Here is a 24,850-nt window from a genome sequence, read left to right on the forward strand (position 1 = left end):
TGAACATTGCAGTACGTGTTTTACTCATTCCAACCATTAGCTCCTTATTCATTCTGCGGTGAGAATCGGTTCTGTCGGGTTTGAAGGAGTTTTAACCGAGCAGACCGCAAAGGAAAATAGAAACTGATGGAAGGATGAGGAGAGAGGAGGAAAGGACACAGAGGAGATGGATAGCGATTTGAGAGGGAGGAGGGGACAGAGAGAAGCAAACAAGTTTCCTTTTTTTTTCCTTTTTAAAAGGTCAATTCTTGGTGTTGGCTGGAATCTAAGCGTTTTCTCTTGCTCGCTCTTATTGAGTTCTGTCGTATATCACCCATTTTTCACCATCCCTCTCCTTCCCATCGTTTCTGTTTGGTTTCTGGTCTGCTGGTCATGGTTAGTGTTAGCCATGTTGAGTGGCGCAGGGATCATGGTGTTTTAGTCTGGAGGTCAGGACAAGCGTTAATCCTCAATGTGAAGGTCAGTATCAGAGGAAGGTGCCTCTGCCTTCTTTAATTCAGTCCCCTGTGATGGACTGTCCATGTCACCCCCTCCTCCCTCCCTCCCTCCCTGCTCGCTCTGCGGTGATACAGTTGTAAAGTGTAACCTTGGAGACAGGAGGTAATCATCCATCCCATAACTACCCTTTCAATGTCCCCCTCTTTCTCACCTCTCTCTTGCTCTCCTCCCTTCTTCCGGGGTGGCACGGACAGCTGTTTAGGTATTTTATCAGGTTTACAGTATTTTTGCAAAATTATCCTCTCCCTTTCCTCCCTCTCTTTTCACTTTCCTCTGTTTGTCCTGTGGAAGGACTTTTATTTTCCTGTGGGGGAAGAGGGTAATCGACGTCGAGAGAGGACTTATTGATTTGAAAGCATGGAGCAGGAGAGAGTGAGAGGAGACAGAGAAAGTGAGTGAGAGAGGGAGAGAGAGGTGACAAGATGACACACCAAGCACATGACACACAATGTACAAGCACAATATCTGATGACTGGACATACAGGACAGTATATAACAGGACAGTATATAACACACACACACACACACACACACACCTAGAAAAAAAGGTGCAATCTAGAACTTAAAAGGGCTCTTCGGCTGTCCCCATAGGAGAACCCTTTGAAGAAAAATGTTTTGTTCCAGGTAGTACAAAAGGGTTCTATGTGGAACGAAAGCAAGTTCTCCTATGACGACAGCCGAATAACCCTTTTGGAACCCTTTTTTCTAAGAGTGTACAAACATTCATATATTCACATCTCAACAAGCTGCATGTTTTCTACCCACATGCAGCTCCGACAGGTTCATATATTATTGACAGAACGTATACCAGTAAATGTAGAAAAGAGAACACATGACATGCAATATCTATAGGAATTTATCAAGGGACCATATTTCACGCACAACTATGCATGAAGAGACGTCTTTTATGTGAAGGCAGACATATGTTCACAGTTTGCACTCCACGCCACACAGCCAGAGTTATCAACATAACACAACACTAGCCTACCAGCCAACGCGTGTGTGACTGTGACTACGTGGTAAAGAGCCCTTGAAAGTAGGTGGCAGGAAGAGTTGTGCGGACTGTTGACTTTCATCACAGTATGACAGAACACACGGCTTCAGCACAGACCCCAGTGACACTGACAGCTACTCATCCACACGTCTGTTTCCATGGCTCCCCAAATCCTGAAGCCGTGTGACAGGCAGGGCTCTGACTGAGGAGACCACGGAGGAGTGTTGCAGACAGAGGATTTGACACTGTTGTTATCTGTGTGATAGGATAATTATCTCTCATATTCAGCATTCCAGACTAGAACAGAGAACAACTGGTAAACATCCGAACACCCGGCTATGAACACATTAATATCTACACTAGACAGGCAATCGACAAACGACGGCTTGTCGCACGCCCTGTAGAATTATGGGTACCGGCGCACACAGATTTCCTATACATTAGTGATGATTGACGTGGATGAGACGACTTATTGGCTAGATCAACGTAGATACAGCACAAACAAACACACAAATGGTGAATTGACAGTGAGTGAATTGCTGCACACAGTGTAATTTACTGTGGTGATTGACATGCAGATACAGTGTGACTAGGCTGCATTATATACTGTATGTACTGAGGGTAGGCAATCTCACTGTACACAGCAGTTCAGTGTCAACTGGTTGAAAAAGTTGCACCAGTGAGTGACTTGGGGCTGTGGAGACATGGTGAGGTGGTGGTGGAGAGGTGACCCTCTAATCAATACCTTCAATCCATCGATTAGCTGCAGAGTAATGACAGGCAGCAGACAATGTGGTCCTGGAAGACTGTGTGTGTGTGTGTGTGTTGTGTGTGTGTGGTGTGTGTGTGTGTGGCCTGGAGTGTGAGAGGACAGCAGGTAGGGTAACTACAGGACGTAAAACCACTATTGGAGCCTGCAGCGGTGGACACCTGTGTGAAGCATCCTGAGAGACTGGCTCTTATTTACTTCACTCCACTACCTGGTGTATTGAGTCAGCCTCAGCCCTCTTAGACAGGCTCTGCTGCAGCTGGCTGCCTGTATACCTGCCTCTCTGGCTGTGTGCCTGTAAACCTGCCTGCCTGTATACCTGCCTGTCTGTATACCTGGCTGCCTGGCTGCCTGCATACATGCCTGCCTGGCTCCCTACCTGTATACCTGCCTGCCTGTATACCTGCCTGCTTGACTGGCTGCCTGCCTGTCTGCCTGCCTGGCTGGCTGCCTGTATACCTGCCTGCCTGCCTGACTGGCTGGCTGGCTGCCTGTATACCTGCCTGCCTGACTGGCTGGCTGGCTGCCTGTATACCTGCCTGCCTGGCTGGTTGCCCGTATACCTGACTGCCTGCCTGCCTGTATACCTGCCTGGCTGTATACTCCCGTAGGCCCAGGTGCCTCTTCTACTACTGGTGTGTGATATGCTATGCTTGCCCTGCTAGCTATAGCGCATTAGCATCACTGTTTACGCCCCCTGAGGTCACACACACACACGCCTGTTTACTCCTGGACTGGTGGGAGTGGTGTAATGAGATGGCGTTATGTATAGTGGGATGGGACAGGAAGAGTTTCACCATTAGACTGATAATGACTCCTAGGGATGTTCATGGATCCTGTCTATATTTGTGTTAGCCAAGGAACCAATGTCACTTCTCCACGTTGCCCTGGATACAGACGTCTGCTAAATGACCCGATAATGATAACAATGACAGCACTATTTAAAGATTGGCTTTTAAAACCACAGGGAGAGGGACACAGTGAGATGAAGAGAGTAATGAGGATACAAAGAGGTGGAAAGAAGGAAGGAAAGAGAGAGAGAGAAGGGGGGAATACACAATCAATGATCAGTGAAGTAGCATTAGCATTGTTCACACATCCCCAGCCTCGTCTCCCCTCCCCCTTCCTCTTGCGGCCTCTCTTTCTTGCTTGCTGCAGCGTTACCATGGTGACCGAGAAATGTGGGAATACCTCTGTCCTTCAGAGAGAAGGAGAGGTAGAGAGACAGTGAGAAAGAAGTGGAAGCAGGGAGAGGTATAGTGAGACAGGGAAAAGAGAGAGAGAGAGAGAGAGGGAGGAAGATGTAAAGAGCATGGGGAACGAAAGCAGACGTGCTGACTGACTGAGTAAACATTAAAGGCCTTGTTCTGTACTTAGAGGAGCCGTTAAAGCATGGAACATCATGATTGTACACCCTCACATCACACACACACACCCTCACATCTCACACACACCTCTGCTGTGAGGCCACTGTTACTATGACAACCTGTGGCCTAAAATAGTCCAGTCTTAACCCCCTTTGCTTCCATAGCATGCCGTGTTTTTGTTTTTCTCTTCCTCCTTGTTACCTGAAACTCCCACCCCACCTCCGCCCTTGCCCCTAAACCCGGTGAAGTGACTGTTGTATTCATAGGGGCTCATTCTGTCTGAGGGTCTGAAGTACCCCTCTCTCTTTCCCCCTTGTTGCCATCCTCTCCCCTACCCTTCTCTCACCTTCCTGCCATCTCCCTGCAAATATTCAGTTCAAATTCATTTTATTGGCAGCTTGTGTTTCCATGGAAACATCTTGAAACCATGGCAACTATTTGAATTGAGCCAAACGCTCTTTCAAAACTGCTGCATTCATCCCCCTCTCTCTACCTCCTTTTCTCCCATCCTCCCTCCCTCTCTCCCTCCCTCCGCCTCTCTCTCTCTCTCTCTCGCTCGCTCCCTCCATATCGGCACTGTGTTGCTATTTCATCCAGTCAACTAGTGTGTGTGTGTGTGTGTGTGTGTGTGTGTGTGTGTGTGTGTGTGTGTGTGCTGTGTGTGCGTGTGTGTGTGTGTTTGTGCAAGCGTGTGCAAGAATCGGCAAGTGACGGTTGTGTGTTGGTGAGCATGTGAAAATGTCTCCAGGAGTGTTAGAGTGAGCATGTAAGCCGTTTTGCATAAGTGTGAGAGTGTATGCCTTCTGCTGTCTACCTGCCATATGAGCTAAGCATGATTATGTCTGAGTGTTCCCAATCCTCCCCTCCTTCCTCCCTGCACCTTGACTCTTCTCAAGTGTTACGCAAGAACATACTGACCTGTCTGTCAAACTAACTCCTCCCCCTGGGCTCCTGCCTCTCACCCTGGCTTATAGCATGCAGTCTCTCTCGCGATCACGTGAACCGTGAACAGTGCTGCTGCTGCACTTCCTATGTGAAGCTGAGCAACGTGGATCCATCCAGACCTGCCTGCCTGCCTGAGCAGCCCTCTCCTGGCTACAGGTGGGATTGTCACAGAGCACACAACGGACCAACACCATGGACCAACGACCAGAGAGAAAGAGCAAGAGGGAGAGAGAAAAAAAGCCAAATCGTACCCATAATCCATGGTAAACCGTACGTGTTGGAGACCGGAAGGTTTATGTCACAGCCAAGTGATGCTCACTTACTATAGTCAGATAGCACATAAAGTATACAGGCGTTTTAGGCCAAATGGCTCTCACCACAGGGTTCATCCAGTCAACCATATTTAGTACCTCATTTACTGGGCCTAATAGATAGGTGGGATAGTGTAGCACTGGGAATGGATGGCCAGGCCCAGGATACAGCCAGCACATAATGGTTACATATGGCTAATTGCTTCGAGGAGGCTCTTCAACAGTAATACTTTGGAGTTTCTAAAACCATGCAGTCCTGAGTAAGTCTCTGCATAACTTGATCCCATGACTACTGCTGCAGAGTTAGCGTCTAGCAACCATCAAAGAGTTTATTTTTTTCAGTTTGGTTGATGTAAGAGGAGTTTCTTTCATATTAGGGCTTTGATTGTGAAGGTGAGACTAGCAATGTAAAAAGATGTCTCCTACAGAAGAAGAACACAGATACAGACAATGCTCTCTGTGACTTGACTTCAAAAGCCCCAAAAAAAGACCAGCTGTCAAAAGTGTGAAATGTAATCTGGCCTACTTCAGATTGGTTGGATATAATGGATATCTTACTGCTGCTAAGACGCTTTAGCAGGCTGTGATTTTATCTCCTGGATCTGATTGTAAGACCCTGATTATACACACATGGGGAACCTAATAACACTACTAATAACATCACTCTCTTTACTCACAGTCTAAAATGTACAGATAAAAAACATTTAATCATTTGAGAGGGAGAGAGAAGGGGGGAGAAAGAGAGAAGGGGGGAGAAAGAGAGAAATAGAGGGGGGAGAATATCCCTGTCCCCAACCTTTTAATTTTTATTTTCAAACGTTTGTTCTTTTCTCTCTCACTCTGTCTTAAAATAAAAGCATTTCCATTCCTCCACAGCCAGTAAAGTGTAATTAGCGTAATTGTTTTAATGAAAAGGCCTCCGGGCGTTTTCCTTCTGCCAGTCTGTGATAGCAGATGAGTTCACTCACCTAAAACGCAAGTGTCCCCAAGAAAAAACGGCAATCAGAAACAGAATAAAAAGCACATCAGTTTTTACTGTTTATCAAATAACATGAATAAAAATGTAGTGAGAATATGAATCATTAGTAAAGTACCCAAGTAATACTACATATATAACATAACACAGTAATAAACATACTGCAGATGAAAGCACTTTATTCACAAGTCAATTCCCCAAAGACCTGCTCAGGATTTATTCGGTGAGAGAGAGAAAAATAATTACCAAGCCTTGAAATGAATAAAAGGTATATTCAGTTATCTGGGTCTTTGAAGATGGGCAGAGAGTAAGCAAATGGAATTGAGCACACAGGGTTTTCCTAGCGCTGTGGGGCCCATGAGAACAGGCCCTATCTCCCAAAGTGCAGAGATTAGTAGGTGGTTCAACCAGCTCCCTGGACTCTGGGGAGGGGAGTGAGTGGGTTGGGCCGCAGTAATGAGAGAGATGACTGATACAGGCTGAAGCACAACCACGGCCATGAAGAGACAGGGACTTTATGAGGAGGAGCCGTTTGGATAGAGAAGAATAGGGGATGATATGAGGAAACTCACACACACAGAGATGCACAGAGTCACTAACAAATACACACAGACAGGCGGGGACACACACACGCAGTGGCTTCATGCCCATAGGGGGCACAAAGGCATGTGCCCCCTCAGATTTGTCCTGTTTTAAACATTTTCAGGTGGTTGTTCCACAGTGGTTGTTTTGGTGGTGTCAGAGGTGGAACTACGTTAGAACTGTCAAATCCACAAGCAGCTCCTGGAATTATACATAAAGCGGACATTGCCATTGGCCGCACAGAGTCGCATTAATGTAATTTACACCTTGATTACGATACAAAATAATGAGGTTTTCTATCATGATTTTTAAATTTGAGGGTAACTATTTCTATATAACCTACACTTTCTCATTCAGAACTTCTAAGGCTAGTGGGGCGGGTGTGGCTCACTGGCGTAATGCAGTTCCTCTGGACCCCTGCAAGGTCACTGATTTGACGGCTCCAACGTAGTTCCACCTCCGAACCGCCAAAACATCCTCTATGTGGGTGTCTGCTATCGCTAAATTAATTACTAAACGTAAGTCCACATTTTATCATCATTTCAAGCATAGTGATGGCTGCATCATGTTATAGGTTTGCTTGTAATCGTTAAGGACAGGGGAGTTTTTCATGATAAAAAGAAACGGATTGGAGCTCAGCACAGGTCAAATCCTAGAGGAAAACCTGGTTCAGTCTGCTTTCCACCAGACACTGGGAGATGAATTCACCTTTCAGCAGGACAATAACCTAAAACACAAGGACAAATCTATACTGGAGTTTCTTACCAAGAAGACAGTGAATGTTCCTGAGAGGACGAGTTACAGTTTAGACTTAAATGTACTTGAAAATCTATGGCAAGACCTGAAAATGGTTGTCTAGCAATGATCAACAACCAATTTGACAGCGCTTGAAGAATTGTGAAAAGAATAATGGGAAAATGTTACACAATCTAGATGTGGAATGCATTTCGAGACTTACCCAGAAAGACTCACAGCTGTAATCGCTGCCAAAGGTGCTTCTACAAAGTATTGGCTCAGGGGTGTGAATACTTATGGAAATTAGATATTTCTGTATTTCACTTTCAATACATTTGCAAACATTTCTAAAAACATGTTTTCACTTTGTCATTATGATGTATTGTGTGTTCATTGGTGTAAGAAAAAAATCAATTTAATCAATTTTGAATTCAGGCTGTAACACAACACAATGCGGAATATGTCAAGGGGTATGAATGCTTTCTGAAGGCACTGTACCAGTGTGGCAACTCCTAAGGCATGACAGTTCTTAAAGAATCAATGTGCATCATTCATTAAAATGACAATTGAATAGGTAAAGAGGTATGTTTAGATAACCTATGCAGAAAAATATACATATTTTTTATACATATAATTAGGTGTAATGATTATGGCTCTAGATTGCTGTGTCAGTTGTTTGAAAAATGCCAACTTCTCCAAGCATAAACACAAAGTTGTCCTTTCCAGTCACACCAGCGTGGTGTAGTTATTGTGATCTATCCTTCTCTCTGCTCTTTCTCTCTCTTTAATCAATGAACACAATGACACAGGGAATAAGTCACACTAATATGGAATAAGTCACCCTGATATTCAGTAGAGCATACTGTAACAACAACAAAAAGAAACATGAGACTGTGTTGGTGGATGAGTGTGTTTTAAATTCTATTTCAACAACGGGGCGGCAGGTAGCCTAGTGGTAAGAACGTTCTAGTAACCGAAAGGTTGCAAGATCGAACCCCCGAGATGACAAGGTGAAAATCTGTCGTTCTGCCCCTGAACAAGGCAGTTAACCCACTGTTCCTAGGCCATCATTGAAAATAAGAATTTGTTCTTAACTGACCTACCTAGATAATTAAAGGGGGGGAAAAAAAGCTCTCATTGTCTCACTGCAGAATTAGACGGTCATCCACATTCTCTAAATTCCAAAGTTGCACCAAACATCACATTTTGAAGTGTTTTTGTTGCTCCTGCTTCTCTGTATGTTCCATTTCCACAAACATCTCATTTTTAAGTTAAGGGTTAAGTTTAGGCACTCATTCCGAATTGTTACGGTAAGGGTTAAGATTTGGGATAGGTTAATACGTAAAATACAAAGCCAGTGTCCACGACTGGGATCGAACACGCAACCTTCTGACCCAAGCCTACTTGATGGTAGTAGCGCTCACTGTCACCGCTAGTGGCCGGCTTTGACGGCATTTCCCAATGTCCTCAGGACATGGAGAGACCTACAACCTGGCTGTTTATTTTTCAGTCTTGCATCTTGTTTTGAGCTATTGGTTATGAATGTATGCTTGTGTGAACCCACATGTACTGTATCAGTCAAAAGTTTGGACACACCTACTCATTCAAGGGTTTTTCTTTATTTGTACTATTTTCTACATTGTAGAATAATAGTGAAGACATCAACACTATGAAATAATACATATGGAATAATGTATTAACCAAAAAAGTGTTAAATAAATCTAAATATATTTTATATTTGAGATTCTTCAAAGTAGCCACCCTTTGCCTCGATGACAGCTTTGCACACTCTTGGCATTCTCTCAACCAGCTTCATGAGGTAGACACCTGGAATGCATTTCAATTAACAGGTGGGCCTTGTTAAAAGTTAATTTGTGGAATTTATTTCCTTCTTAATGTGTTTGAGCCAATCAGTTGTGTTGTAACAAGGTAGGGATGGTATACAGAAGATAGCCATATTTGGTAAAAGACCAAGTCCATATTATGGCAAGAACAGCTCAAATAAGCAAAGAGAAATGACAGTCCATCATTACTTTAAGACATGAAGGTCAGTCAATGAGGAACATTTCAATAACTTTGAAAGTTTCTTCAAGTGCAGTCGCACCATCAAACACTGTGATGAAACGGGCTCTCATGAGGACAGCCACAGGAAAGGAAGACACAGAGTTACCTCTGCTGCAGAGGATAAGTTCATTCGAGTCATCAGCCTCAGAAATTGCAGCCCAAATAAATGCTTCACAGAGTTCAAGTAACAGACACATCTCAACATCAACTGTTCAGAGGTGACTGTGTGAATCAACCCTTCATGGTTTAATTGCTGCAAAGAAACCACTACTAAAGGACACCAATAAGAAGAAGACACTTGCTTGGGCCAAGAAACACAAGCAATGGACATTAGACTGTTGGAAATCTGTCCTTTGGTCTGATGAGTCCAAATTTTAGATTTTTGGTTCCAACCGCCGTGTCTGTGAGACGCAGAGTTGGTGAACAGATGATCTCCGCATGTGTGGTTCCCACCGTGAAGCATGGAGGAGGAGGTGTGATGGTGTGGGGGTGCTTTGCTGGTGACACTGTCTGTGATTTATTTAGAATTCAAGGCAGACTTAATCAGCATGGCTACCATAGCATTCTGCAGCGACACGTCATCCCATCTGGTTTGCGCTCAGTGGGACTAGCATTTGTTTTTCAACAGGACAATGACCCAACACACCTCCTGGCTACTTGACCAAGAAGGAGAGTGATGGAGAGCTGAAACAGATGACCTGGCCTCCACAATCACCCGACCTCAACTCAATTGAGATAGTTTGGGATGAGTTGGACCGCAGAGCGAAGAAAAAGGAGCCAACAAGTGCTCAGCATATGGGGTAACTCCTTGAAGACTGTTGCAAAAGCACTCCAGGTGAAGCTAGTTGAGAGAATGCCAAGAGTGTGTAAAGCTGTCATCAAGGCAAAGGGTGGCGACCTTGAAGAATCTCAAATATAAAATATATTTTGTTTTGTTTAACACTTTGGTTACTACATGATTCCATGTGTGTTATTTCATAGTGTTGATGTCTTCACTATTATTCTACAATGTAAAAAATAAAGAAAAACCCTTGAATGAGTAGGTGTGTCCAAACCTGTGACTGGTACTGTCTGTGCATGTGTGTGCGTGTTTTAGCAACTGAACATGGGTTGTGTTAGAGTATCTATGCTGTAATGAGACATCTATGCAGTGAGTTGGTAGGAGAGAGTGGACTATGTATAAGTGGATGAGCTGTACTGTATGATGTTCCTGTGTTTCCTCCTCTGTGTCTCATTTGGTTCTTATACTGTAATTACACGGTGGAGACTTGCTCCCTCCCCTGCTTCTTCTCTCTCTCTCTCTCTCTAACTCTCTCTCTCTAACTCTGTGATTGCATGTATAATTAGTGGCATAATTATAGTTCTCTCCATCTTACTGTTTCAGGAGCTCTGTCTCTGTCTCTTCTGAACACCTCTCTGTTTCACCCCCCTCCCATCTTGCTCTCTCTCTCCCTGGGTTAGTCTGTCTGTCACTCTCTGTAGATGTCTCTCTGTCTCTAGCTGTGTGAGAAGGAGCTGTGCTAATATTGGGATGATGATAGAGATTCTGGTCTACTTCTGGGCTGCAGTGGCCCGGTTTCATCATTAATTATTCATTATTAATTCAGGAATCTCAAACTTTAAAAGCCTTGAGGTGTGTCACTGTGAGAAGCAAAACAAAATGCATTATTTCTCTTCAAAGCCACTTTTTTTCCCCAAAATCCCCCAAAACACAATGTGTGTGTGTGTGAGAGAAAGAGAGAGGGGGGATGGGGGTGTAGGTTCCCCATGTATAAAAAAAATAATGAAAATATGTGAAAGCTTGCAAATGTCGTCCCAGCAGGTACAATTAGTTTGATTGCATAGCAACAGAAAGTGACACCAGAGAGTGTGAAATGGTGAGAAAGCTCAGACGGAGCATTGGTTGGAACATCTCCTTTGTTTGTAGTGTTCACGAGGAGTTGTTTCCCTAAACTTTTCAGATCACATTTTCATAGGTGCTCTGTGCTTTAAATCAGGAACACTTTAAACTTAAAATAAATAGAAACATTTAAAAAACAAAGGACAGCTATTTAGAATCACACATGCTCTTCGATGGAGCATACAGTGGAGCTAGTTTTAAAGTTAAATGTTTTTTGCTCTACTGTAAGCCAAGCTACTACAAAACAACCATGTCCTACTTAACAAATGCCACAGGGTTTCCCTCTGCCTTTACAATTTCAACTAATGAAGTGTGCAAACTTCATTATTTTCACTTTTGACCAACATGAAACCAATGGCAAAACATTTGAGTTCTTTCACTTTCAATATGGACCCTTATGTAGGCCATACCTAAGTACAGCAGTCTATATAAAGTGTAACCCATGAATAATGTACTGTATCTTTAGAAAAAATACATTGCTATAAGGAGTCTATGAAAGCTTGGCCTGATGCTATGGTTGATAAAGTAGTTAATGACCAGTCAATCAAAGGATCCTGTATGGGCAGGTCAGTGTTAGGGTCCTTCAGTGGTTAAGCCACTATACTCTCATTCCCTCTAGAGGTAACACGTAGGCCTACAGACTACAGCCAGTCAGTCCAATGGCCAACAGCCCTGAAGTCGCAGCGAAAGCATATTAAACATAAAGAGGCCCAGAGACATGACTCTGGATAGTCCTAGTCCTCACAACTCAGCCCACTTGATAAAATTCTCTCAGCGTTCTCTCCATTTTTATCTTTTGTAAATCTTGTGTTGTCAGACCGATGAATAGCGGGGCTCCACCAGGGGCCTGGTTGGTTGGGGCTGCAGAGCACCGTACAAGGCTTTAATTTAGTGTGCAAGGCGCGCGCCGGTCTTTCCCAACGGAGACGGTACTGTGTTTGTTTTGCGGGTGTGTAAATTAGCGGTAATTCGTTTGCTCAGTAATGACGTGGGAGAGCTAATTAGGGCAGTGTTGATGGGTGCTTTAATTAGTCTCCAGTGTGTTATGCTAATGAGACCCTAATTCGTGTGTGTGTATGCGTGAGTGTGTATATGTGTGAGAGTGAGTTTGGTTGTAAGTAAGTAGTAATTCTTAAGATATATGATGCTGGACACGCATGGCTGAGTAGTGATCTCCTTCACCCAGCCTGTGTATCCAGCTCAGTGCTAAGAGGCTTTGGTCTGAGAGGCTCTTCCCTCCACTCCCCATACCTATTACCTACCCTCCACTGCCCATACCTATTACCTACCCTCCACTGCCCATACCTATTACCTACCCTCCACTTCCCATACCTATTACCTACCCTCCACTGCCCATACCTATGACGTACCCTCCACTCCCACTCCCCATACCCATTACCTACCCTCCACTGCCCATACCTATTACGTACCCTCCACTCCCCATACCTATTACCTACCCTCCACGCTCCACTCCCCATACCTATTACCTACCCTCCACTGCCCATACCTATGACGTACCCTCCACTCCCACTCCCCATACCCATTACCTACCCTCCACTGCCCACACCTATTACGTATACTCCACTCCCCATACCCATTACCTACCCTCCACTCCCCATACCCATTACCTTCCTTCCCTGTAGCTCAGTTGGTAGAGCATGGTGTTTGCAACACCAGGGTTGTGGGTTCGATTCCCACGAGGGGCCAGCACAGAAAAAAATGTATGAAATTGTATGAAATGTATGCATTCACTACTGTAAGTCGCTCTGGATAAGAGCGTCTGCTAAAATGACTAAAATGTAAAATGTAACCTACCCTCCACTCCCCATACCTATTACCTACCCTCCACTCCCACTCCCCATACCTATTACCTACCCTCCACTCCCACTCCCCATACCTATTACCTACCCTCCACTCCCACTCCCCATACCTATTACCTACCCTACCCCCCACTCCCCATACCTATTACCTACCCTACCCTCCCCATACCCATTACCTACCCTCCACTCCCCATACCTATTACCTACCCTCCACTCCCACTCCCCATACCTATTACCTACCCGACCCCCCACTCGCCATACCTATTACCTACCCTCCCCCTCCCCATTACCTACCCTCCACTCCCCATACCTATTACCTACCCTCCACTCCCCATACCTATTACCTACCCTCCACTGCCCATACCCATTACCTACCCTCCACTGCCCATACCCATTACCTACCCTCCACTGCCCATACCCATTATCTACCCTCCACTGCCCATACCTATTACCCACCCTCCACATACCTACCCTACCATACCCTCCACTCACCATACCCATAATCTACCCTCCACTCCCCATACCTATGACCTACCCTACCCTCCACTCCCCATACCTATTACCTACCCTCCACTGCCCATACCTATTACGTACACTCCACTCCCACTCCCCATACCCATTACCTACCCTCCACTCCCCATACCTATTACCTACCCTCCACTGCCCATACCTATTACTTACCCTCCACTCCCACTCCCCATACCTATTACCTACCCTACCTCCCACTCCCCATACCTATTACCTACCCTACCTCCCACTCCCCATACCTATGACTTACCCTACCCTCCACTCCCCATACCTATTACCTACCCTCCACTGCCCATACCTATTACGTACACTCCACTCCCACTCCCCATACCCATTACCTACCCTCCACTCCCCATACCTATTACCTACCCTCCACTGCCCATACCTATTACTTACCCTCCACTCCCACTCCCCATACCTATTACGTACCCTACCTCCCACTCCCCATACCTATTACCTACCCTCCACTCCCACTCCCCATACCTATTACCTACCCTCCACTCCCACTCCACATACCTATTACCTACCCTACCCCCCACTCCCCATACCTATTACCTACCCTACCCTCCCCATACCCATTACCTACCCTCCACTCCACTCCCCATACCTATTACCTACCCTCCACTGCCCATACCTATTACCTACCCTCCACTCCAACTCCCCATACCTATTACGTACACTCCACTCCCACACCTATTACCTACCCTCCACTCCCCATACCTATTACCTACCCTCCACTGCCCATACCTATGACCTACCCTCCACTCCCACTCCCCATACCTATTACCTACCCGACCCCCCACTCGCCATACCTATTCCCTACCCTACCCTCCCACTCCCCATACCCATTACCTACCCTCCACTCCCCATACCTATTACCTACCCTCCACTCCCCATACCTATTACCTACCCTCCACTGCCCATACCCATTACCTACCCTCCACTGCCCATACCCATTACCTACCCTCCACTCCCCATACCTATTACCAACCCTACCCTCCACTCCCCATACCTATTACCTACCCTCCACTGCCCATACCTATTACCCACCCTCCACATACCTACCCTACCCTACCCTCCACTCACCATACCCATTATCTACCCTCCACTCCCCATACCTATGACCTACCCTACCCTACCCTCTACTCCCCATACCTATTAACTACCCTACCCTCCCCATACCTATGACCTACCCTACCCTCCACTCACCATACCCATTACCTACCCTCCACTCCCCATACCCATTACCTACCCTCCACTCCCCATACCTATTACCTACCCTCCACTCCCCAATCCCTATTACCTACCCTCCCCATACCTATTACCTACCCTCCACTCCCCAATCCCATTACCTACCCTCCACTCACCATACCCATTACCTACCCTCCACTCACCATACCCATTACCTACCCTCCACTCACCATACCCATTACCTACCCTCCACTCCCCATACCTATTACCTACCCTCCACTCCCCATACCTATTACCTACCCTCCCCATACCTATATCCTACCCTCCACATACTTATTACCTACCCTCCACATACCTATTACCTACCCTCCACATACCTATTATCTACCCTCCACATACCTATTACCTACCCTCCACTCCCCATACCCATTAGCTACCCTCCCCATACCCATTAACCACCCTACCCTCCCCATACCTATTACCTACCCTCCACATACCTATTACCTACCCTCCACTCCCCATACCATTAGCTACCCTCCACTCCTCATACCCATTAGCTACCCTCCACCCCCCATACCCATTAGCTACCCTCCACTCCCCATACCCATTATCTACCCTACCCTACCCTCCCCATACCCATTAGCTACCCTCCACTCCCCATACCCATTAGCTACCCTCCACCCCCCATACCCATTAGCTACCCTCCACTCCCCATACCCATTACCTACCCTCCACTCCCCATACCCATTAGCTACCCTCCACTCCCCATACCCATTAGCTACCCTCCACTCCCCATACCCATTAGCTACCCTCCACTCCCCATACCCATTAGCTACCCTCCCCTCCCCATACCCATTAGCTACCCTCCACTCCCCATACCCATTACCTACCCTCCCCATACCCATTAGCTACCCTCCACTCCCCATACCCATTACCTACCCTCCACTCCCCATACCCATTACCTACCCTCCACTCCCCATACCTATTACCTACCCTCCACATACCTATTACCTACCCTCCACTCCACTCCACATACCTATTACCTACCCTCCACTCCTCATACCTATTACCTCCACACACACACACACACGCAGAATTACAATCATAAATCCCACCAGCCGTGATAAACCCGCCCGGGACCTTACACACAACACTGACAATGCTTTGGTAAATGACTGTTTTATGTGTGTTGCACTGACAGGTTCATGTCACAGATAAGAAGAATTCATCTCTGAGCTGTAATATTCAGCTATTATTAAGGTACTCTATTACTACTCTCAATTAGCTTGTCTCAATGTAGTGGTCTGTTATTATCATAATTCATTCAGTTATTACCGATATGCTATTTGACATGCCACTGGTGAGGATGTGAGAAAGAGAGGAAGAGAGAGAGGAAGAAATAGAGAATGAGGGAGATAGAGAGAGTATATTTAGAAAACCTCACCAGTTTTTTATTCTAGTCATATTTATTCACGTCTATCCTGTTATACATAATCCATTATGATTCCTGTAGAACTGTATCCTCTGGTGCTTCTATCGGTCACTCTGTCGCTCATTTCTTCTCCTCGTCTCCTTCTTTCTTCTCCTTTAAGACTGGGGAGGGCAGAGAGAGAAACTCACCATGAAAGAGAGGCTAGAGGGAGATTATCCTACTTTAATCTCCCTCCCTCCCTCCCTCATATATATATATATATATATATATATATATATATATATATATATATATATATATATATATATATATATACTGAACAAAAATATAAAAGCAACAAAGTGTTGGTCCCATTTTTTCTGAAATAAAAGATTTCAGAAATGTTCCATACGCACAAAAATGTTATTGCTCTTAAATTTTGTGCACAAATTTGTTTACATCCCTGTTAGTGAGCATTTCTGTAACAAGCCCTTTTGTGGGGAAAAACCTGGCTCCCAGGTGGGTGGGCCTATGCCCTTCCAGTCCCACCCATGGCTGCACCCCTGCCAAATCATGTGAAATCCATAAATTAGGGCCTTATGAATTTATTTAAATTGACTGATATCCTTCTATGAAGTGTAACTTCGTAAATTGTTGTGTTTATATTTTTGTTCAGTATAATACGATGATTTGTATTCTGTACAACTGCCTGAATCATACACTCACAATCTCTACATTTAATCTTGTTAGGGAAAATTCCATACTATCAGAGTGTTCCCAACAAGCGATAATCATAAGTCATAGATTGTGAATCCATGACCAGCTTTGTAATAATGGGTTTAACGGATGATAACTGATGATTAGTTAGACAACTATTGACTGCCAATAAAAGTATGTCTCATGCTGAGTATGACAGGAGTTGTAGTGTGTGTGTGTGTGTGTGTGTGTGTGTGTGTGTATGTGTGTGTGTTTGTGTGTGTGTGTTTGTGCATGTCTATGTGTGAATGCGTGACAGTGTGTGTGTGTGTGTGTGTGTGTGTGTGTGTGCCAGTACCTCGGACTTCCAGCCTGCACTCCACCTCGTCCTCCCCCAGGTCGTTGATGGCCTTACAGGAGTACTTGCCCCCGTCAAACTGTCCGGGCTTCCTGATGTTCAGGGTCAACACCCCCTGGTTGTTCTGCATCAAGAATTTAGGATCCTCCCCAATGATCATCTTGTTCTTCATCCACACTATCTTAGCCTGAGGTGAGGAGAGGACGGGAGAGGCGGGGTTAAGAGAGGAGGGAGGGACTTTAATTGGGGAAATATTTGGCCTTGAAATATAAATCACCAACTCACTAGGCAATTTTCCATTGACCCCGGTTTATTCAACAAAAGCAATATCATTGTAACATGTGTAATGGAAAGGCAGATATAGGAGACATTTTCTGAAGAACGACAACAGTTTTATCCATTCAACAGGGGTGGATTTTAGTGATTTTTCTTTCTTTGTGAAAAAATGATGATGGAAATGATGTTTTTCAGAATAAATGATGATTGCCTAATCATTTTGAAGGTACCCGGGTCACGTGATGTCACCGAGTAACTATAAAGCTCCACTCCACATTTAATTCTAATTCTAATTCTATGCTTACAATATACATTTTTCCAACTACACTGAACAAAAATATAAACACACCATGTATATTGTTGGTCCCATGTTTCATGAAATGAAATAAAAGATCCCAGAAATGTTCCATACACACAAAAGGTTATTTCGCTCCAATTTTGTGCACAGATTTGTTTACGTCCCTGTTAGTGAGCATTTCTCCTTTGCCAAGATAATCCATCCACCTGACAGGTGTGGCATATCAAGAAGCTGATTAAACAGCATGATCCTTACACAGGTGCACCTTTTGCTTAGGACAATAAAAGGTCACTCTAAAATGTGCACAGATGGCAACAGATGTCTCAAGTTTTGAGGGAGTGTGCAATTGACATGCTGACTGAAGGAGTGTCCACCAGAGCTGTTGCCTGAGAATTTAATGTTCATTTCTCTACCATAAGCTGCCTCCAAAGTCGTTTTAGACCAGCCCAGAACCTCCATACCCGGCTTCTTCACCTGCCTGTGGGTGTCACGCCTGCTCCCGCTCCTCCTCCCTGGCCCTCGAGGGCGCCAGGCTACCCGTCATCATACACACCTGTTACCAACATTATTGGACTCACCTGGACTCCTTCACTTTGTTGATTACCCCCTGTATATCTGTCTGTTCCTTGGTTGTGTTCCCTGTGTCCGCATTATTCCGTATTGTGTTTGTCATATGTCCTTGTTTACCCGTGTGCTGATGCTATTCCTGTCGTGTTCTATGTCTGTTCCTGAATAAATGTTTGACTCCCCATACCTGCTTCTCATCTCCGGCGTCAGGTCCTTGCAGTGGGATGGTCTGAGACCAGCCACCCGGACAGCTGATGAAACTGTGGGTTTGCACAATCAAATAATTTCTCCACAAACTGTCAGAATCCATCTCAAGGAAGCTCGTCGTCTTCACCAGGTTTTTGACTTGACTGCAGTTCGGCGTCGTAACCGACTTCAGTGGGCAAATGCTCAACTTTGATGGCCACTGGCACGCTAGAGAAGTGTGCTTTTCACGGATGAATCCTGCTTTCAACGGTACCGGGCAGATGGCAGACAGCGTGTATGGTTTCGTGTGGGCGAGCGGTTTGCTGATGTCAACGTTGTGAACAGAGTGCATCATGTTGGTGGTGGGGTTATGGTATGGGCAGGCAGGGGAGCAACTTTGGTTTCCTCGTTTTGTATCACATTCCAATGATAAAACTGTGGGGGACAAAAATGCAATTTCAGAATGTGGTGGGGGGGGGACATGTCTCCATCACCTCATGTTTCAGCATGATAATGCACGGCCCCATGTCGCAAGGAACTGTACACAATTCCTGGAAGTTATTCCATTGCCTGCATACTCACCAGACATGTCACCCATTGAGCATATTTGGGATGCTCTGGATCGACGTGTATGACAGTGTGTTCCAGTTCCCGACAATAACCAGCAACTCCACACAGCCATTGAAGAGGAGTGGGACAACATTCCACAAGCAACAACCTGATCAACTCTATGTGAAGGAGATGTGTCGCACTGCATGAGGCAAATGGTGATCACACCAGATAGTGACTGGTTTTCTGATCCACGCCCCTACTTAAAAAAAAAAGTTATATGTGACCGACAGATGCATATCTGTATTCATAGTCATGTGAAATCCATAGATTAGGGCCTAATGAATTCATTTAAATTTTACTGATTTCCTTATATGAACTAACTCAGTAAAATCTTAAAGTGTTGCATGTTGAGTTTATATTTTTGTTCAGTGTACAAAAATAATGTTTCTTTGCAGTACATGGATTGTCCTGACTTTAAGGAATGCCTGAATTTGGGCTCCCGAGTGGCACTGCATCTCAGTGCTAGAGGCGTCACTACAGACCCTGGTTCAATTCCAGGCTGTATCACAACCGGCTGTGATTGGAAGTCCCAAAGGGCGGCACACAATTGGCACAGCGTCGTCCAGGTTAGGGTTTGGCCGGGGTAGGCTGTCATTGTAAATAAGAATTTGTTCTTAACTGACTTTCCTAGTTAAGCTCTCTAGGGGGTGTGGGACGGTAGCGTCCTACCTGGCCAACATCCGGTGAAATTGCAGAGCGCCGAATTCAAATTAAATTACTCTAAATATTTAACTTTCATGAAATCACAAGTGTAATACATCAAAATAAAGCTTAACTTGTTGTTAATCCATCCGCCATGTCAGATTTTAAAAAGGCTTTATTGCGAAAGCAAACCATGCGATTATCTGAGGACAGCACTCAGCACACAAAACATTACATACAGTTACCAGCCAAGTAGATTAGTCACGAAAGTCAGAAATAGCAATATAATGAATCACTTACCTTTGATGATCTTCGTATGGTTGCACTCACAAGACTCCCAGTTACACAATAAATGTTCGTTTTGTTCGATGAAGTCCCTCTTTATATCCAAAAACCTCAATTTTATTGCCGCGTTTTGTTCAGTAATCCAATGGCTTAAATGCGGTCACAACAGGCCAACGAAAATTCCAAATAGTATCCGTAAAGTTCGTAGAAACATGTCAAACGATGTTTATAATCAATCCTCAGATTGTTTTGAGCCTAAATAATCGATAATATTTCAACCGGACAATAGCGTCGTCCAGATAAAAGAAAAACAAGAAAAGCGAGCTCTCGGTTGTGCGCAGGAATCAGCTCGGGACATCCCACTATCCATTCACTCAAAGTTGTCATTCTCTCTCATTTTTCAGAATAAAAGCCTGAAACAATGTCTAAAGACTGTTCACAACTAGTGGAAGCCATAGGGAACGGAATCTGGGTCCTATCCTTTTAAATGTTGGATAGGCTTTCATTGGAAAAACAGCCATTTCAAAATAATGGCACTTCCTGGATGGATTTTCCTCAGGTTTTCACCTGCCATATCAGTTCTGTTATACTCACATACATTATTTTAACAGTTTTAGAAACTTTGGAGTGTTTTATATCCATATCTACTAATTATATGCATATCCTAGCTTCTGGGCCTGAGTAGCAGGCAGTTTACCTTGGGCACACTTTTCATCCGGAGGTGAAAATAGTGCCCCCTACCCTAGTGAGGTTAAATAAATGTTAAATATAATAAATAAATAAAGAATTGCTTCGCCTTGCTTTTCTGGTTAGCTGGATGCAAGTTTCACCCTCCAACTATTTCAGATCTACAGGAGTGCAGGTTTAACAATGGCACGGACCGTGGAGTTACGTTGGCACATGAGAATTATTACAATATGGCAAATATTAGTCAATTATTGCATTCTATTCATACTGGCTTTCGCGGGCTACCTGAAACATGAAACAGATAGGAGGGAGGGGATACAGGTTGTTGCCAATTTATTAATGCAAATTTGCCTAAATGGGTAATGGAAACACTTCAACCACTACATTTGTATTTTAGGTGTAACATCATTATGCCCAGCTGTTTTTATCAAAATAAGATCATTAAATGGAAAGGCACCCAAGCAGGCAATTGTCGCATCTATTTTCTATGTGAACTTCCTAAATGTTGAAAAATCACCGGACAAGTTAATGGAAACATAGCTTGTGACACACAAACGCACCTTCAAACAGCTTCTTGTTCTCTCTCTCTCAACACACACTCAAACACTTCATTAAAGTACCCCCCCCCACACACACCCCCTCACCTTAGGGTAGGCCCGGACAGCACAGCTGATGGCAGTACTGTAGCCTGCAACGACAACCCTGTCCACTAGGGGAGCTGTAAACTTGGGGGAGCTGCTCATGTCCCTCTCTTTGAAGGCTGGTTTGTTGTACTCCAGATCTGAGGGAGGGATATAGATGGGGACTGTGATAGCTGTGTTTATTAGGCTATATAATAATAATAAATGCCATTTAGCAGGTGCTTCTATCCAAAAGGGACTGACAGTCATGTGTGCATACATTTTACGTATGGCTTGTCCGGGAATCATACCCACTATCCTGGCATTACAAGCGGCATGCTTTAGCTTTACCAACCGAGCTACAGAGGACCACATAGTATATCATGTTGTCTATTATATCTACATACGACATTTGGTATAGTATGGTGTAGTGTAGTGTAGTGAAGTGGTTCTCAAACTGGGGCTTGCAAGAAGGTTTTGGGGGGGGGGGGGGTCGCAAGTTAGATTTGTTTTCACACATTTTAAATCAACTACATAAAGTTTAGCAATCTGCTACGAACACATCTTTGCCAGAACAATAGGCTACCTGGCAATTTCATTGTTTATTTTCACATTTTAGAAGATTTGGGTGGCTAGTACTGGCTATATTTCTAAAGATAGCTGTAACACTGTAACAGTCTTTTTTTACTTATGGGATGAAGATGTAACATTCTGGTGAATTTATTAGGATATTTGTGAGGAAGGAAAAGACTACAGACAGACCATGGTTAGGCTGTTACGATGACCGTATTACTGCCACACCGGCGATCACGAGTCATGATTACAGTCAAATTCCACGTGACCGCTTAGTCACGGTAATTAGGCTTCTCCAAGCTCTGATGCTGCTGCTGGTCATTAGTAACCTACCAAACTTGCTAACTGTCTGGTACTCAGCACTCTATTGTCCCTCTAATCACTTTGACATCAATGCAAATGTATCAAAAATCAAATCAAAACACTTCATGAGAGCCCATGCATGAGAAAACAGAGTTTTAACGGCCTCTATTAAAAAGAGGAGGATCCCATCAGCTTTCTATAGGCTAGGACTACTATATTTATTTCTCAACTTTCATTATATTAAGCACATTGCTTCTCTTTACAAAGGGAGTATAGCCGACCTGGCTGGCAAGGAAATGAACCACGTGAAAATTGTCCTCTATTAGCTATTTAAGTGTATAGATGACATGTATTTTTTCCCCTGCCTCGAGACCGGTGCATGATAATGGCACATTCTAAATCAAAACTAATCTCATACACATATTATTTAGTATATGTAAAGACAAGATTAAATCAAGAATAGTCTGATGGGTGACGATATTAGCCTCTCACTTGTGAATGATGCCCAGCTTGTGTGCAGTAAGGCAAGAAACAGCGCATGCCTTTTTTGTGTGACATTTTCATAGTCGCACACCTCATATAGCCTAGCCCATAGGCCTAATGTAACGGTTGTCGTCGGATAAAGCGGACCAAGACGCAGCGGGGAAATGTGCACTCATCTTCTTTTTTTATTTAGTTGGCAAAGAAGGTGAACCAAAAATAAACATGTACACAAAAAAGAAACAACGACAAATAACAGTCCTGTAAGGCTTGAAGCTATACACAGAAACAATCTCCCACAAAACACTAATACCAACACATACCTATATATAGGACCCTCAATCAGAGGCAACTAAAACACCTGCCTCCAATTGAGAGTTCAACACCCAATTACCTAGACATAGAAATACTAAACTAGAGAGAACATAGAAATACAAAAAACATAGAACATAACCCAAAACCCGGAAATAATAAATCAAACACCCTTCTAAACAAACCACCACCCCGCACCACATAAAACAAATACCCTCTGCCACGTCCTGACCAAACTACAATACAAATAACCCCTATTACTGGTCAGGACGTGACACCTAAATGTTTTGATAAGGTTTGTATCACACAACTAAAGTGGCCAGATAACTTCTTAAAATTAAGCACATTAATCCGCTTTACAACCAGTGTAGAGCCTAACTGGCATACATAGGCGGCGTGTGAGTTTCACATTTGGGGAAGATAATTTTCACCATAAAAATGCACCTTTATAATAAAGCATTACATGCATAATCTCATTTGTGGTTACTTTTTAGAATGGTGTTTTCCCACTAATTGATTACATTTTGGAACATTCGCACTTACAGCCTACTGTCGTGTGCGCATTGCTGCGCTTATAATGTGAAGAAATAGCCTAATAGTTTATCCACATTTTAAGCTAAATGTTCTGATCTGTTGCATCAGCCTCATTGCCTTTAAAAGTTTTTTTGATGCTAGTGGTTGTATTCATTTGGGATCTATCGCATCCTACAACTGTACAAATAGGCCAAGTTGACCAATAGAATAGGTCAACTTTTGTACTATGGGGGATAGTAGATTGTAGATTGACATACTGTAGGCTAGTGCTTACCCTAACCATGTTGTCCATCCGATCCTGCAACCTCCGATACATACAGGTAGGCCATATGACCCATCTTGCTCTGGACTCCAGAGAAGTGACATGATATCCCTAGTTGATATTGGCTGCTAATAGCTATGAATGACTTTAATCTCAAAATGCTGGTGTAAAACTCAGTTTATTTCTAGATCTTGCCTTTTGAAAGTGCATCACTTTTATGGCTGTAATGACAGGCTACATTTGCGCAGCGATGGTGCGTGGTGTTTGCGTGAGCGTGCAGGGGGTATAGTATGGTATAGTATTGTAGTGTGTTACCTGTTTTGCCTATGATGGCAGTGTTCTTGCTGAAGGCTACCTCATCGCTCAAGCCACAGATGTTCTCACTGAACACACGGAAGGAGTACTCGTTCCCCATGACCAGGTCAGACGCTGTGCAGCTGGGCCGGCGGTTGTGCTCATACACTGTGAACCAACCCTGACCAGAGAGAGAAGGAGAGGGAGGGAGAGTGGGAGGGAGGGAGGGAGGGAGAGATGTGTACAGAGAAGAAGAGAGGTTAAAAAAATGGGAGGATATGTGGATATATAGAGGTAGATGTTTGAGAACAGAGGATGAGGGTAGAGAGGGCAGAGAAGGAGAGGTGAGGTGGATACACAGTAAAGAAAGAGAGAGCTATAGAGAGAGATGAGGAAAGACAGAGGGAGTTGGAGACCTGGGTCTTCTTGTCAGCCTTCTGGATGGTGTAGCCGGTGATTTCAGTGTTGCCTGTGTCTTTGGGGGGCTTCCACTCCAGAGCAGCATTGAAGCCCCACACATCTGTTACCATCACATTTATAGGAGGACCTGGTTTGTCTGTGGGGGGGGGGGGGGGGGGGGGGGGGAGTGAGAAAGAGATCTCTTTTAACAGACAAACAGACAGCGAAAATGGAGCATGTGGAGTGTGTCTCATGTACGTCAGTCCCTCAGTATGTTTGTCATTAATCCTGGTCTCTGCCGTGCTGCTGCTGCTGTGACTAAACGTGTGTGGGGGATGATCTGAGGAGGCTGGGCCCTCTCATTAGCTCACCTCC

General features: G+C 44.5%; 1 protein-coding gene across 1 annotated transcript in view; it reads right to left on the reverse strand.

Moving 5' to 3' along the window:
• Positions 1–15,846: 15,846 nt before the first annotated feature.
• The window catches only part of mypc1 (Myosin-binding protein C, slow-type), a 47,209-nt gene continuing 38,205 nt past the window's right edge, over positions 15,847–24,850 (reverse strand). The window contains exon 11 of the mRNA NM_001146386.2: positions 15,847–16,041. Coding sequence (NP_001139858.1) covers positions 16,001–16,041 — 41 coding nt within the window. The 3' untranslated portion in view covers positions 15,847–16,000. The remainder of the gene's footprint in view (positions 16,042–24,850) is intronic.

Source organism: Salmo salar, chromosome 06 (genome assembly GCF_965601325.2).
Source record: "Salmo salar chromosome 06, fSalSal1, whole genome shotgun sequence".
Lineage (NCBI taxonomy): Eukaryota > Metazoa > Chordata > Actinopteri > Salmoniformes > Salmonidae > Salmo > Salmo salar.